Below are 15,413 nucleotides of genomic sequence, written 5' to 3'. Positions count from 1 at the left end.
AGGGAGAGCAGGCAATGTTTGTACTCTGCAATCTTCACCTAAGAAGGGGGTGGACATACGCGTGAACATATACAAACAGATGTGAGTGTTTGCTTAGATTTAAAAGAGCAAATGATAGAAGGATAAATTTTTTAAAAAATGAATAAAAATCGTTTCCTTTGGGGTGAGGAAAGAACAAAACTGGGGAACAGGGTACAAAGGTGCCTACATGTACCATTTTGCCTTTGAAACTATAAAAATGTTTTTACACAATTAAAAGACAAAATTAGATCAAAAAGGGGAAATAAAATAATTTCTAAAACTAGAAAGGAAAAAAAAAAAAAAAACCCAGAAGCCAAAATACCCAGAAATAAACCTGATTATATATCAGGCTGTTGGTGTAATCACACAGAGAAAAGACTTATTTCAAGTGATTTTAAAACACAATGTTTTGACTCTGCATCCAGAATGGGATAAATTCTAAGAACAAAAAATTACAAAGGTATCAAATGACACTCAATAGCCTTAGTCACACTAATACCGACAATGTTGTTTTGAAAGTATTGTACGTATACTGTAGGATAAAGAAAATAAATAGTTTTGTTAATAACATTAGGAACCAAGGCTTCTAGCACGAAAGAAGACAGAAATACAGAATTGAGCAATTTAGTAAAATTTGTGTCACAACCTGGAAGTATCAGTGAATTAATAATTTATTTTTTTCTTAAAAAATAAAACATATTTCCTACTAATATCCACTGAAAAGGTCTAGAAGCAACGAGAACCAGATAGCAATCATTGCCTCTAGCAGCCAGAAATGCAGTCTCTGAAAACCATTTCACAATAAAAAGAACCAGGGTCCCTTGAAGAGATGGCTGATTCCAGGTCGGGGGCAGGAAACCAGCACAACTAACCTGAGTTTTTTCACGGTGCAAGAAAGCAAGGGAGCTTTCCAAGACGAACGGGATCATGTCAAAAGAACCCAGAAGATAATCTGAAGTGACTCCCAATCGTCCACAATGGGATAATTTCAGCATGAAAATGAATGAAGACTGCCCTGGACTAAAGCCAATCAAATGTAAGAAAATCTAAGTATTCACTATGATATTTGGGAAAAAATTAAATGCAAAGCAAAGAAAAGCAAACTCATGAGTCACCAATGGAAGCTGCCAGGGTAGCAGGTCATCACTCTGAAGGTGAATTGATAAAAGGAGAAGGAAGACTTTCCTGTACAGACTGCACTTCAGCCACACTTGCTGAGAAAAGTTCTTCAGAGAAGAATTCCAGCTAGCAAGTGCATCATGAGTGACAGAGTGAGAAAACCACCGCTCTGCCTGAGATAACAGATCTAGGCAACAGCCATCAGAGGCTGCTGACACCACTCACTGCAGGTTGTTGAGGGAACAGACTGACATCACCTGACGGGTCCCGTCACTAAAGTGGGACAACCAGAAAGTGTGTGCCTCATGATGCGATGTGACAGGAAGTACCCAGCACCATCTAAGTTTTCTTGCCCCCCTCCACCAAAAAATATTGAACCTTAATCTAATCAAGTCTCTAGATCCACTGACCAGTTTACAGAACTTTAGAGGCTGTAGGAACAAGTCTAACCATACCAAGAGAAAGCACTCAGCCCAAACCCAGAATGTGGGATATTTTGCAGGGCAAATGACCCTGCTTCTCCGTCAAATCAATGACATGAAACAGAAGGTGGGGTGGTAAGAGGAAACTGAGTAAGAGACTTAGAAGCATAACCGCATACACACAGAGACACAATAAATGGGCATCAACTTCTTAAACCCACAGGGTTCCACATGGCTTGCCAGCAACAACGTGCCTTGGTAAACGGAACGACTTCCACCTTGGCCCGAGGTGACGGACGAGAAGCCTGGGGCAGGGTGAGCTCAACTCTGGGCTGTACTTGCTACAGAATCTTGAAGGCATGCTCGTGCTCACGTAGGTTCAAGAATGCCTTTAAGACCTTCTCTCTTCCTCCACGCTGCTCTCTAAAAACATTACCTGCCCTTCCTGGGCCTCATCGCAGCCCGTCCCCAAGCTTCCTTTCCTAGCATCAATCTCAGCAAACTTTTCGCCAGCTGAGCTCCAGGCCCTGCAAGGTTCAGGGGCTATAAAGATGAAAAGGACCCTGTCTCCACTTTCACTGGGCTCCAGGGATGAGGAGGAGAGGCCAAGTGGCCAGGGCATTTCACTCCAGCTCGCCCCTTCAGCCGAGCTCTGAGAGTCAGGTCCCTTTCCTGTTCCCAGACCTGTCTCCCCAACACCAGAACTGTGCGTTCTCGTCAAGAGACAGGCTGTGGGTAGGGTGGGTGTCACGGCTCCCCGCCGCGGGCTGCTCAAGTGAGAACACCTAATGAGGAGCAGCGTGCTCACCATGAATCGCAATCGACTCGACGGCAACAGGTTTTTTTTGGGTTCTGGCGTCAAGGTAAGGAGCCCTGGCGGCACAACAGTTAAGCTCTTGGCTGCTAACCGAAAGATTGGCAGTTTGAATCCACCCAGCCACTCTGTGGAAGAAAGACCCGGCAATCTGCTCCTGTAAAGATGACAGCCTAGGAAACCCTATGGGGCAGTTCTCCTGTCACCTGGGGTTGTCTGTGAGTTGGAATCGACTCAACGGCACCAAACAACAACGTTATCAAGGTCACATCTTCCTCTTCAAGGGTTCCAAGCTCACTGCCTAAAATGCATGCACAGCCCATGCCCTCCAGGCTTCATAAAGTGCAACGCGACAGGTCCATCCTGCTTGCTGCTATCACCAGAAAAACAAAAGCCTAACCTCTTCTTTTTAGTCGTTTGGTGCCACCAAGTGGTCAATGGAATTTCTACGCCTTTAAAAACAGGTAAGGGGCATTACTGCGCAGAGGGCACTGCGTTTACATTAATAAAAAACCAAAGAAACGAATAAACAAAAACTCAAACCCATTGCCAGCAAGTCAATTCCGACTCATAGCGACCCTATAGGACAGACTAGAACTGCCCCATAGGGTTTCCAAGGCTGTAATCTTTACGAAGCAGACTGTTACATTTTTCTCCAGAAGAGTGGCTGGTGGGCTCGAACCGCCGACCTTTTGGTTAGCAGCCAAGCGCTCAACCACTGCGCCCCCAGGGCTCCTTGTTGATATTAACAGTGGTGGAATGATTTGGAAAAGGATAGTGATAATGGTTGCACAACAGGAAGAATGTAATCAGTGTCACGGGAGAACACCTGTAAAAATTGTTGAATTAGCAAATGTTTTATTATGTATATTTTTATCACAAAAAAAAATAAAGAGACAGGTGAGGAGGGAGGGAGGGGAGAGAGGACACATCAGCGGGGGAGGGCGGGGGCTGAAGCCCGTGACGCCGTCTTGGTCTAGCCCCAATCCTTAGGGACACGAAGAGTTTTATCCTCCCAATTAAAAGGCCAACGATGTTGAAAAGAAAACACAAAAGCTGTTGTAGCAACAAATCTGTTTCTTTCATTTCCTTTTAGTCACAGAAACTATTTCCGAGATAACTGGAGGATATGTACATTTGATCGAATGTAACTTTACAAAAAAAGGATTTCTTCACTAGACTGCCCCAAATTTTCATACCTATTGGGTGATGATTCTTCTAAAACTAAACAGCAAGAAACTCCTTCTTGTTTCTGATCTCTCTAATGGAAAAAATTTATTATTACTCAGAGTTTAACTTTAGAGATACGCAGTTTTCTAGTTTACTATCCAGGCCCTCAAAAGAGTTTTAAGCCAAATTAAACCAGGGCCCATATCCTGGTTTATCCTACAGCTACAAGACATTGGGCAAGTTCCGAAATTTCTCTAAGGCTTGGTGTGCTCATTTACAAAGTGACACATAATACCTTCTCTTCCATAGTTACTGGGACTTTTAATAGATACAACACCCAGCACACAGCAGGTGCCCAATAATAGTTTCTCCAACTTTCTCTAACCCTCTGTGTGAAAAGACCCCGAACACAATTCTGTGAAAGAACTTCTGGTGAAATGACCTAGAAGAAAAGCAGGATCAGGAAGCCAGGCAAGCCACCGAGAGAGGGAAATGGAACGTGTGGGCCGGCCTGTGCACAGACACCCCCTTGCTTATCTCTGATGGACAGAAATGGCAACTTACTCAAGCTCATCCTCTGAGCCATAGCCCACTGGCCCCGACTCAAAGGTGATGTCCTCACTCTTCTCCCGACTTTGTTTCCAGGTGCTGCTTCCTGTGCAAGAGGGTGATTCTTTCCTCTTCTTCTTCCCAAAGAACTTCTTAAAAGTTTTGAATTTGGATTTCTTCTTTCCTAGGCAAACTAAAAAAAAGAAACAAATAAATAAGCAAAAGCCTGTGTTTGTGTGCATATGAGGAGGACTCACCAAACGGAGGTGAGAAGCGTACGCGAAGGACAGAAAGCAAGACTGTTGTCCGTGCTTCGATTACGCGCTCCTCACGTCTTTCTCACGGTACAGACGTACACAGCGCACTGTTTTTACACACCGAAACCCAATCTTCATTTGTTTAGTTTGGACATTTAATAAAAAATAAAGTAAGCTTTAGCATACGATCACAGAATAAAAACACAAGCAACTTTCCTGTTATGTGAAATCAAGCTTTCATTTCTGAAATATACATAAACCAAACTAAACGCGTTGTCGACCAGTTGATTCCGACTCATAGTGACCCCACAGGACAGAGGAGAACTGCCTCACAGGGTTTCCAAGGCTGTAATCTTTACAGAAGCAGACGGGCCACATCTTTCTCCTGCAGAGTGGCCAGTGGGTTCAAACCATCGACCTTTTGGTTAGGGGGTCAAGCGTTTAACCGTTGAGCGACCAGAGCTCCTTAATTTGCATTACCTAGCGTCTAATGATGTAGAACATTTTTTCATGTGCTTATTTGCCATCTGTATATCTTTTAGGTGAAGCATCTTTTAAAATCTTCTGACCACTTTAAAATTGAGTTGTTTGTTTTCTTATTGCTGAATGCTGAGAGTTCTGAATATATTGTAGATAGCAGTCCTTTGTCAAATGTGATTTACCAATATTGAGCTTCTGGTATGATACCTAAGAATGCTTGCCTAATCCAAGGTCATAAATATCTTCTCTGTTGTTTTCTTTTAAAGGTTTATACTTTTAAATTGAGGTCTATTTGAGTTAACTTTTATATAATCTTTGAGGTATAGATCAAAGTTTATTTTTTCCCCCATGTATATCCAATTGTTCTAGCACCGTTTGTTACAAAGACTATCCTTTCTCCATTGAATTGCCTCACGCATCTTTGTAAAAATTCGATTGACCATATTTGTTCGGGTCTATTTTTGGACTCCCTATTCTTCTCCATCACCAATAGCACACTGTCTTGATTACTGTAGCTTATTACAGTAAGTCTGGAAATCAGGTAGTTTAAGTCCTCCAACTCTGATCTCTTTAAAAACTGTTTAAACTATCCTAGATCTTTTGTTTTTCCATATAAATTTTAGAATCAGCTTGTCAATATCTGCAAAAAATCCTGAAGGGATTTTGATTGGGATTAAATTGAATCTATAGATTTGGGAAGAACTGACATCTTAACGACACTGAGTATTCCAATCAATAAATATGGTATATCTCTCCAGGTATTTAGGTCTCCATTGATTTCTTTCAATAATTATTTTTATTTTTTCAGCATAAAGATCCTACATATATTTTGTTAGGTTTATGACTAAATATTTAATTTTTTTGTATTACTGTAAACAATACTTTTAAAAATTTCAATTTTTGATTGTTAATTGCTAGTCAATAGAAATGCAATTGATTTTTGTATACTGACCTTGTATCTTGTGACCTTGCTAAACTCACTTAATAGTTCTAGGTGCTCTTTTTGTAGACTTTGTATGATCATCTCATCTGCAAACAGAGACAGTTTCATTTCTTCTTTTAAATATGTGCATCTTTTATTTATTTTTCTTGTCTTATTGCACCGGCTGGGTTCGATGCTACTTTTTATAGTTTCCTCTTCCTTCCAAATATTTTTTTTTTTAATTATTATCTTCAAAGGTAATACACACCGTTGTTTTCTGGCATCTATTTGATAATTCTGATATCTGATGCCTTCGGGTGTCTGTTGCTGTTGTTTCTGCTGGTTCTCATTCATGCTGCCCTGTTTCCTTACGTGACTGGCCATCACTGACTTACTGTAGTGCTTAAAATACTATAATATTTCCTGTAATAATTTCATAGAAGACATATTCCTTTAGAGAAGATGTTCACTTCTGTAAGAGACCTGGGGTTACATTCAGTCTAGAAGCATTGTTAAACAAGTTCAAGGGTGAAAGTCTCTGAACTACCCAGGCAATGCAAAGTCAAGCTACAAATTCTCACAACAGTTGGCTTATCTGTGGTTCACACTTACACAGAGTGCATAGCTCCTTCGGCTCCCAGATTATTGTAGGGAATGTCTTCAATTAGATGCTTCACCTTGTACGGTCCCTGCACTTTGATATCTGACCCTCTCCCTACCCTCCCATCTCACGAGGACATGAAAATAAAATTCACATTTACCATGACTGGCAAAATGGCCACAGGGCAAACGTGGCTTCTGTGCTCATTTAGCTCTTTTTTTTTTTTTTTTTTTTTTCAGCTCTGGACTGGTTATTTCTCACTATCTTATAAGTATTTTTATTCTTTCAAAAAGTTTTTTCTTTTTTTAAATTCTTACCCAGAATTTTTATTTTTCAACAGGAGGAGGTTGGTCTGAATAACCTAGCTCACTATTATTTGAAAAATGATTACTTAGTTTTTCTCTTACTATTTAAAAACTGATTCTGCAAGGTGACCTCTACAAGGTGACCTTGTGACTTACAGTATCAAAAACGAGCATTGACTAAGGTTGTTTTAGGCCAATAAAATACTTCCTCAAAGTGTATTTTTTATTCAAAATAAATGTGTTCCATAATATGAGAAATTTTAAAACTCCTTGTTTTCTCAGGGTTAATTTATAAAACCTTACCTTATATTTGGGATACTTTGGTATCTACTGAAATGTTACAGAGAAAAAGTGGTTCTAATATGGAATAATAAGAAAAATCTATCCATAATACTATGAAATAGAATCTTTAATGAAATTTGTAGCTGATGCTAGTGGCTAGCAACTAGGATTTAATATTTTTGGAGGCTGTTCCTTTTGAACTGTATCAAAGAAAATCACTATTGACATTTTGACTTTAAATAAGAGAGAAATGGAGACCTCTGTTACCAAACTGAGGAAAGTATAAATGGCTCATCTGGAGAAAAGGTACACTGTGGGGGCGATCACTGAATTTTACAACTCTATCAAGACAGAAATAGTAATATAATATATGGATAACAGCAAACCAATTACATAACTGGATAACCCTTGGAACATGTTAGTTATGAGATGCTAATCCATAGGCTTTAGTAGAGAATACAATAAAAGTCCCCTGAGAGAATAAAAGGCATAAAAGAGAGGGATCAAAGGCTCTCTCTTGATGTAATTATTTCTTCTGGGTGATTAGGTCAACCTGTACTTTGTCCAGCCTCCTTTGGATACCTCTGGATACTCTAGGATGGTAAATGATTCCATTTGGCCTCTTTTTCTTCATTTTCAAGTCAATCAAAGGCTGATAACATGTTTACCTTCAGGAATGAGGAAAATCACTTCGAAAGCCTCCTTGTCTGACAGAGAAATGAAAGCAGCACTGTCTCTGGATGGCATTCAATAATTAGGACCTGCTCTCCAAGTGACAATGGTGGGGGGGGGGTCTGGGAGTAGCTGAGTGCTCTATGAACTAAACCCTCACTCTCCATAAGGAGAACCCCCAAAGGCCTGGCTCTGTCAGCCTCTCTTCCTGCCCCACAACCACATGAGGGCTTTCCCTGAGCAGCAGCAGTGAGGGCCTTACCTGTGCCATCCTCCCCAATGCCTTCTGCGGACTCCCGAAGCACCCTTGTGGAAATCATGTCCAGCTCACTAAAATAAGATGGAAATTCATGTTAAAGGAACATGTTCAGAAAAAGTTAAAAATTAGTGAGATGGTGGTGGTGACTGCTTATTGCCCATGACCTCGTCTGCACACTCCCAGCAAAGACAGAGTCCAGGACAGAGTCCAGGACAGTACGGACCAAAAACGTCCATGGCCGCAAGATTTGTAGTCACGTAAATGTTTATCTGATGGCCGACGGGAGCAATCTAACCAGAAAACATCTAACTGGAACAAATGCTTCACTAATTTACACAATGCAGATTAGGTCACTTCCTTTAAAAAAATTTTTTCTCAAATTATGAGAAAATTGTTTTTCTCTTGTTCGTTGTAGAAAGTTTAGAAAATACAGAGACTGAAAATCACTCACAAATCAAGGACAACCACAGTTAACGTTTCAGTCTGTTTCCTTACAATATTTTTCTGATGCAGATCTTTGTGTGTACATGCACACACCCCACGTTACAGAGCTTGGCTTCCCAATCTTCTTACTTGTAATATACCATCCTATTCAAATTCTTCATGGTATTATTCTGACTCTTCGTGGAATCCAATGAATGATTACCGGTGTCCCTGTCCTCAACAGCTGCCTTTTTAAACAGTGCACTCTGCCCCACAAGGGCTAACACACCATTTATGTAGAAAGCTATTACTTACTGGAAGTTACTATGAATCTCACACTTAAAAAAGGGGGAGTCAACCATTTAATTAATTAACACTTACCACTTGTACATAGTACATAGTGGGAAATGACAGGAGAAATATAAAGAAAATATTTAATAGAGAAATGGACTCATGGCTCTGTACCAGAGTTGGGTCTGATGTTAATCTCAAAAAGTCCATCCTTCATACCAGCCAATTCCTTGAAAGCTGAAAAAAGCTTCACCAGCTTCGATTCTCAATTTTCATACGACTCAGCTTCATAAAAAGGGCTGGTTTTGTGTCAGTTCTGCCAAAAACTCCATGTTAGAACTTTGCCAAGTAATTGATCATGATCACGGGTCGTGGGTAAAATGTATAAAATGAAAGTTGGACTTGAAACAGTATTTTTCAAATCCTTGGCCACAGTTTTAGACTTGAAATAATATCCTTGCCTTCATTATCTGTAGTAACAGAAGACACTATCAAAGAGCAAGGTGATTATAAGCAGGGAAATAAAATACGCACAGCTGGTAACACAATCCAAATGCCCAGGTGTTCCAAAAGGTCAAGTCCCCTGGCCCCCAACACACATTAGCGTTAGTCAGCAATCTCCTGACCCCTCAGTGTCCTGATGTTCCATGTACTATGCTCAATAGTAGTATGAGTGGGTCAGGGGAGGGTGGCTACCAGGACATTTAAAGGAAGACGTAATGGAGAAGGAAAGGCAGGAAAATATAAGGAGCAACAGAGAGAGTGAAAATGGTGAGGGGTCGCTAAGTCGCCAGTTATCACCTTGGGCATCATCTCCCACGGCTCCCACTGAGCCAGAAAGTAGAAATGCAAGAGCTTTCTGCTGCTTGAATGTAGAGTTAACTACAACCGCAATTACTTGTCAAGTACGTAGTATATCATCTGAATTACTTCATTTCATCTGCAACAACTCTTACTATTCCCACTTTAGAGATGAGAACACTGAATATCATTGTTGTTGTTAGGTGCTTAGTTATCTAGTGCTGCTATAACAGAAATACAAGTGGATGGCTTTAACAAAGGAAATTTATTCTCTCACAGTTTAGGAGGCTGGAAATCTGAATTCAAGGCGCCAGCTCCAGGGGGAGGCTTTCTCTCTCTGTCGGCTCTGGGAGAAGCTCCTCGTCATCAAATCTTTCCCTGATCTAGGAGGTTCTCAGCACAGGGACCCTGGGTCTAAAGGATGTGCTCCACTCCTGGCTCTTCTTGCTTGGTGGTAACGAGGTCCCTCTCCTCTCTGCTCGCTTCTCTCTTTTATATCTCAAAATTTATATCTCTTTTATACGACTCAAGATACAACTTAATCCTGTAAATTGTGTCCTGTCTCATTAACATACCTGCCTGTAATCTTGCCTTATTGACCTCATAGAGGTTAGGATTTACAACACACGGGTAATTACATCAGGTCACAAAACGGAGGACAACCACACAATACTGGGAGTCGTGGCCTAGCCAAATCGACGCACGTTCTGGGGGAGACACAGTTCAATCCATGACAGCTGACACTGAGTTGATTCTAACGTATAGCAACCTTACAGATAACAGAACAAAACGTTGTCTGGTTCTGTGCCATCTTCACAGGTAAATTTATTAACTTACCCGAGGTAGCAAAGCAGAGACACCAACCTATATACTCATGCTGACTGTACACCAGGCTTGGGCAGGCACTTTTGAGACGCTGAGGATACAGTGATAAAGCAGACTGACGTGGTCCCTGCCTCTTGCAGGTGCTGACCCAGTGAAGGGGAGAGTCCCGAGCTATCAGCAGAGGGGCTCAAGGGAAGCTGGGAAATCAAAAGACAGTCTCCCATTGAAATGGCTCTGCCTGCCAAAGAGCCCCTTCCCAGGCGTAGAGGCTGAAGGAGCCCCAGAAAACCACCGTGGAGGAAGTTACTGTGCTGCTAAGGGCATCACAGTCTGAGAGAAGGAATTCTGAGGCTATCACGATGCGCCAGTTAACTGTAAACCTCCAGAGAAACCATGAGGTCACCTTCAAAATGTCCGGTCACCTCTTGCTAATACAATGCTGCTTGTGGGGAAGGGCTGAGAATACGCAGGCGTGTGAGGGAGTGTGTGCACAAGCAGACGGCAAGCCCCCATCGGTGGGTGTGTATAAGAGCATTCCACCCCATCCCATCGAGCCTGGAGTAGATCCAGAAGCTGACGCTCCCTTCTCTGGGTTAAATGACATGACTGCGATAAAGCCGTACAGGGAAGATGGTTCAGGAACAAGCAGGAGGTTGGGGGGACCAGGAGGATGGCCCAGTTCTAATCCTGCTGTAAGGTACAGCCTGGCGGGGCCTGTTGTTCACCCCGCTACGACAGTGGACAGATACACAGAGCACCAGCAGACTGCCAAAGCTGTTTAAAGGACACGCACAGAGGCAAAAATTGCCCCACCGATGAAGGTACGATACATCAGGCTCACCTCATGTTGGGTTTTTTTTAAAACCTGCTCATGTTTCATGTTCCAAATAGCATCATACTAATAAGAGTGTGTAGTATGGTACAGAGGAAAAAGAGCAAAGAGTTGGGAGTTGGGCAGTTCTGGAGTTGAATCCTCCCTCATTCTGCTACTTCCCATCCCTGGGACTAAGTTTCCTCATATGCAAAATGGGAATAATGACACTGTGATTAAATGCAGCCTAGAACACAGCACATACAAGCCCTGTGCTGAGAGGACCCAGCAACAGCAGCTTGTGCTTCCCCATGGTCTCATGTCTATGCACAAACGTACACGGAAACACACAGCTGACGCACACGGACGTCAGGTGAGCATCGACTTTATCTCTGTGTGCAAACCGTTCACCTGACAGTCACTGTTATCAAAGGACAAGACACCTGGACTCACAGCTGATCCCTGAGCTTCCCAACCACCCTCAGCCTAACAGAACCACGTACACTCAGGTTAATCAAACTGCTGCCAGATGATGGGTAAAAACCTATTCAAGGACACCAGGAGTGTCTACTCTGTGATACCGCAGAGATCACAGACGGAGAACTGTCCCCTTGGCTCAGTCATTCCAAAGTCCTCCAATTCTAAAGGTAGGAACACTCCACATCTGTCACCACCAAACGTCTTCTTTGTTGGGTCAAATAACTCGCCCTGCTGAACATACGTTCCTCCACCCCAGTAAAACGCAAAGAAAAGCCAAAACCATAATTAGCAAGGCAATGTGGTGAAGCCCAGTATCTCCTGGCACTCCTCTTGCTTCTCATGGGAGGACAGGGCTTTTTATCTGAACTCAAAATTCAAGTCGGGCCACCTGAGAGGCCCCTCATCCAGTTTCTGCTCTCCACCCGCCCACGCCGCGCTCTACAGCTCTAAGTCCAAGACGAGGAAAACATTCTCAACACTAAAAGTAGACCTGAGGGGCCTCTTCGGGGGCTCCAATGAACTCAGAAGGGCGCTCAGCCTCCCACCCCTCGGCATTTGTCCGTGTGGGTATGGCACCTACAGAACTCCAGGAGAGTCCTGCATTCAAAGCGGACTCCCTGTAGTAGCTGCTCCACTCTCTCCAAAGAAAACCCCAACTATCACCTCAGGCTCCTTCCCAATATAAGGCAGAATTACACATTAGTTGCCATTTACATTTTTAAAAAGATCTACAAAGTTTATTCACATGAAGAATGAAAACAGATTGTAATAAGGCATTTTAAAAGTTCCAACCCATTATATTTACCTACATGATTCAAAGAAAAATATCTGTAGCCTGGTGAGATACATCTCGGCACAGGAATTGACTAACAGCCTTAGTGTTCACCCCTCAGATGCGGTAATTCCACACCGCCCTCCAAGCTATGTTTGGACCCCTGTGGTTTTCTTTCTTAGCACACTGAACCTTTCTTTCACAATGCTTACCAAGGTCTTCACCAATGACTTGTTTGTGTGGTATCTGTTTAACATCCTCCTTCCTTCTAAGACTGTGAGCTTTGTGGGGCAAGCTCAAGGCCTGTCATAGTCATTGCTCTATTGTGAGTGCCTAGTACAGTGCTGTCTGGGTGGTGCAAACGGTGAAGCACTCAGCTACTAACCAAAGGGTTGGTGGTTTGAGTCCACCCAGAGGCATCTTGGAAGAAAGACCTGGTGATCTACTTCTAAAAGGTCACAGCCATTGAAGATCCTATGGAGCACAGTTCTACTCTGAAATCCATGGGGTCACCATGAGTCAGAATCGGCTGGGCAGCAACTGTTTTTTCCAGGACAGAGCCTGGCAATGAGGGACTGAAAACAATACACGCGCAAGATTTCTGGCAAAGCTAGAGATGCTTCTGGAGATGACTCCGACAAGGACTAACAAAAATGGAAAGCAGCAAACAGTAAAGTCTTCAGGTGCCAGAAACAGTCTCGTTCACAACTCTCGTCAAGCTGCGGAGGTCCTTCAGTACGTTATTAATACCAGACTCTGGAAAAAGGAAATACCCTAATGCTTATCAAGACCCTTCTAAGTCTACAAGGAAATCCAAAGAAACTCTATTTTCTTTACAGAGCAACACAACTTTAAAAAGGCTAAAAATAGAGGCAAACATGCACCGAGGTGATGGGATTTCAGCAAGGCCACGTCTGCGTGTGCTTCTCGTGGGCTTTTTCCGCTGCAGGCGGTTGCTGAGCTGTGTCACCAGGCCCCAGAGCAAGCCCACTCCAGTTCAGACTGTGTGGCTGTACCTAAGAGTCTGATGGCAAGACATGAAAACCAAGTGTCTTTTAAGAAAATTAATAGCCAGTGATCACGGATACATAAATGCAGTTTATTCTGTTGAAAAGCAAACCAAAACAAAACTGAGTATCAACACTTCAGATGTGCCGAATCAGCTTAAGACCCTAGAACCAATTCCGGACACCTATCTTGAAACTACCATTTAATCCTCGGAGTATTTTCCTTTTCAACATTCCCTAAGCATGAGACAACACTGAGAGTGACTCCGAAGTCCTGGAGCTATAGTCCTTCTTCCTGGAGGGAGCGTCCTTGGAGCTAAGGGATCTGCTTTACGCATCTCTGCACCTGGCTCACCGTCTGACCACGAAAGGTGCCCATTGCAGAATGAATGAACAGGTGTGCCATGTATTGCACTTGTTATTCTTTTATTCTTAAACTTCCAAAGCACTGTGAGTCTAAGGATCATTTTTTGATTAACAGCACCTACATGTATAACCACCCAAGCCCCATTTAGTGTATATGTTTGAGTGTGTACTGTGGTTGCGGGTGTTTTGGAGTGGGAGGTGGTGTTGCAGCTTTCTCGCTTGGGAATGGGAGCAAGAACTGAACCCATATCCTACAGGATTGGAGATCAGTCTTGATGTCATATGTCGGCAACTGCTCTTCTGTTGTTTTCAAATCCCTTGAAGACATGACCCGCCTCCAGCCATCTTTTCATCTACTGTTCATAAAACTGGTAATTCTCTAGGGTTTCATGGTATTTAGAGCCCTGGTGGTACAGTGGTTAAGAGTGTGGCTGCTAACCAAGAGGTTGGCAGTTCAAATCCACCAGCTGCTCCTTGGAAACCCTGTGGGGCAGTTCTACTCTGTCCTATAGGGTGGCTATCAGTCGGAATCAACTCAGTGGCAACAGGTTTGGTTTGGTTTAACGTACATATAGTTGGAGTCTCGGAAGGAAACAAGAGAGAGAATAGCAGGAAAAATATTTGAAGAATTAATAAATGAAAATTTCCAAAATATAGTAAAAAAGATAACATACATATCCAAGAATCTTAGCAAACCCCAAGAAAACCACACCCAGGCACATCATAAACCCACTGCTGCTGAGTTGATTCCAATTCATAGTGACCCTACCGGACAGAGCAGAACTGCCCCATAGGGTTTCCAAGGAGCAGCTGGTGGATTCGAACTGCCAATTTTTTGGTTAGTAGCCAAGCTCTTAACCACTGCGCCACCAGGGCTCCAGACACATCATAGCCAATGGCTACAACTGCAGCTGAAAAGAAAATCTTCATGATGGAAAAAGCGCACATCATACGCTGGGAGACAACCAGATGAATGACAGCTGACTTCCAGTTACCAGAACGGACAGGCAACACATCTTTAAAATGTGGATGAAACAAACACCAACCTAAAATTCTATATCCAGCAAAAATATCCTTCAAAACTGAAGTCAAAAGAAAGACAGATTTAGATAAACAAAACCGAAAGAATGTGCTTCTAGTAAACATGCCCTATGAGAAATGCAAACAGAAGTTCTTCAGGATGAAGGAATGTGACCCCAGATTGAAACTCATAAGCAGAGGAAGAATGAAGAACACTGGAGATGGTAAATAAAAACGTAGGTAAATGTTAAAAAGTACATGTGTTCTTCTCTGAATTTATTCTAAGTACATGTGACAATTTAAATTATTACATTATATTGGGTTTACAACGTATGTAGATGTAATATATGACTATAGTATAAAAGATAGGGATTGTAAATAGGACTAGACTATTCAAGGTTCTTAAATTTTACATGAAGTGGCATAATATTAATTCTAAATTAACAGTGACAACTTAGGTATAAATACTGTCATCCCTAGAGCAAATACTAAAAAAAAAAAAAATGCAAACAGGTTTAACTAAAAAGCCAAAGGAGAATTTATAATGAAAACTAAAAATATTCAACTAACCCAAAAGAAGGGACAAAAGAAACAACAGAGGAACAAAAACAATACAACAAATAGCTAAAACAAAATAGAAAACAAGTAGCACAATGGTGGACTCAAATCTATTCATATAAATAATTACATTAAAATATATACTGATTGACTCCCATAAAAACCAAACCCGTCGCCATCAAGTCA

General features: G+C 42.1%; 1 protein-coding gene across 1 annotated transcript in view; it reads right to left on the bottom strand.

Annotated features, from left to right (window-relative positions):
* CRACDL (CRACD like) overlaps positions 1–7,934 on the bottom strand; it is a 54,821-nt gene extending 46,887 nt beyond the window's left edge. Inside the window, 2 exon segments of the mRNA XM_004369411.3 lie at positions 4,111–4,279; positions 7,877–7,934. Of these exon segments, the coding sequence (XP_004369468.3) occupies positions 4,111–4,279; positions 7,877–7,934 (227 nt within the window).
* Positions 7,935–15,413: the final 7,479 nt, after the last annotated feature.

The sequence above is a fragment of the Trichechus manatus genome, unplaced genomic scaffold, assembly GCF_000243295.1.
Source record: "Trichechus manatus latirostris isolate Lorelei unplaced genomic scaffold, TriManLat1.0 scaffold00004, whole genome shotgun sequence".
Lineage (NCBI taxonomy): Eukaryota > Metazoa > Chordata > Mammalia > Sirenia > Trichechidae > Trichechus > Trichechus manatus.
The sequence above is the reverse complement of the archived record's forward strand: the minus strand, read 5'-3'. Positions and strand labels throughout refer to the sequence as shown.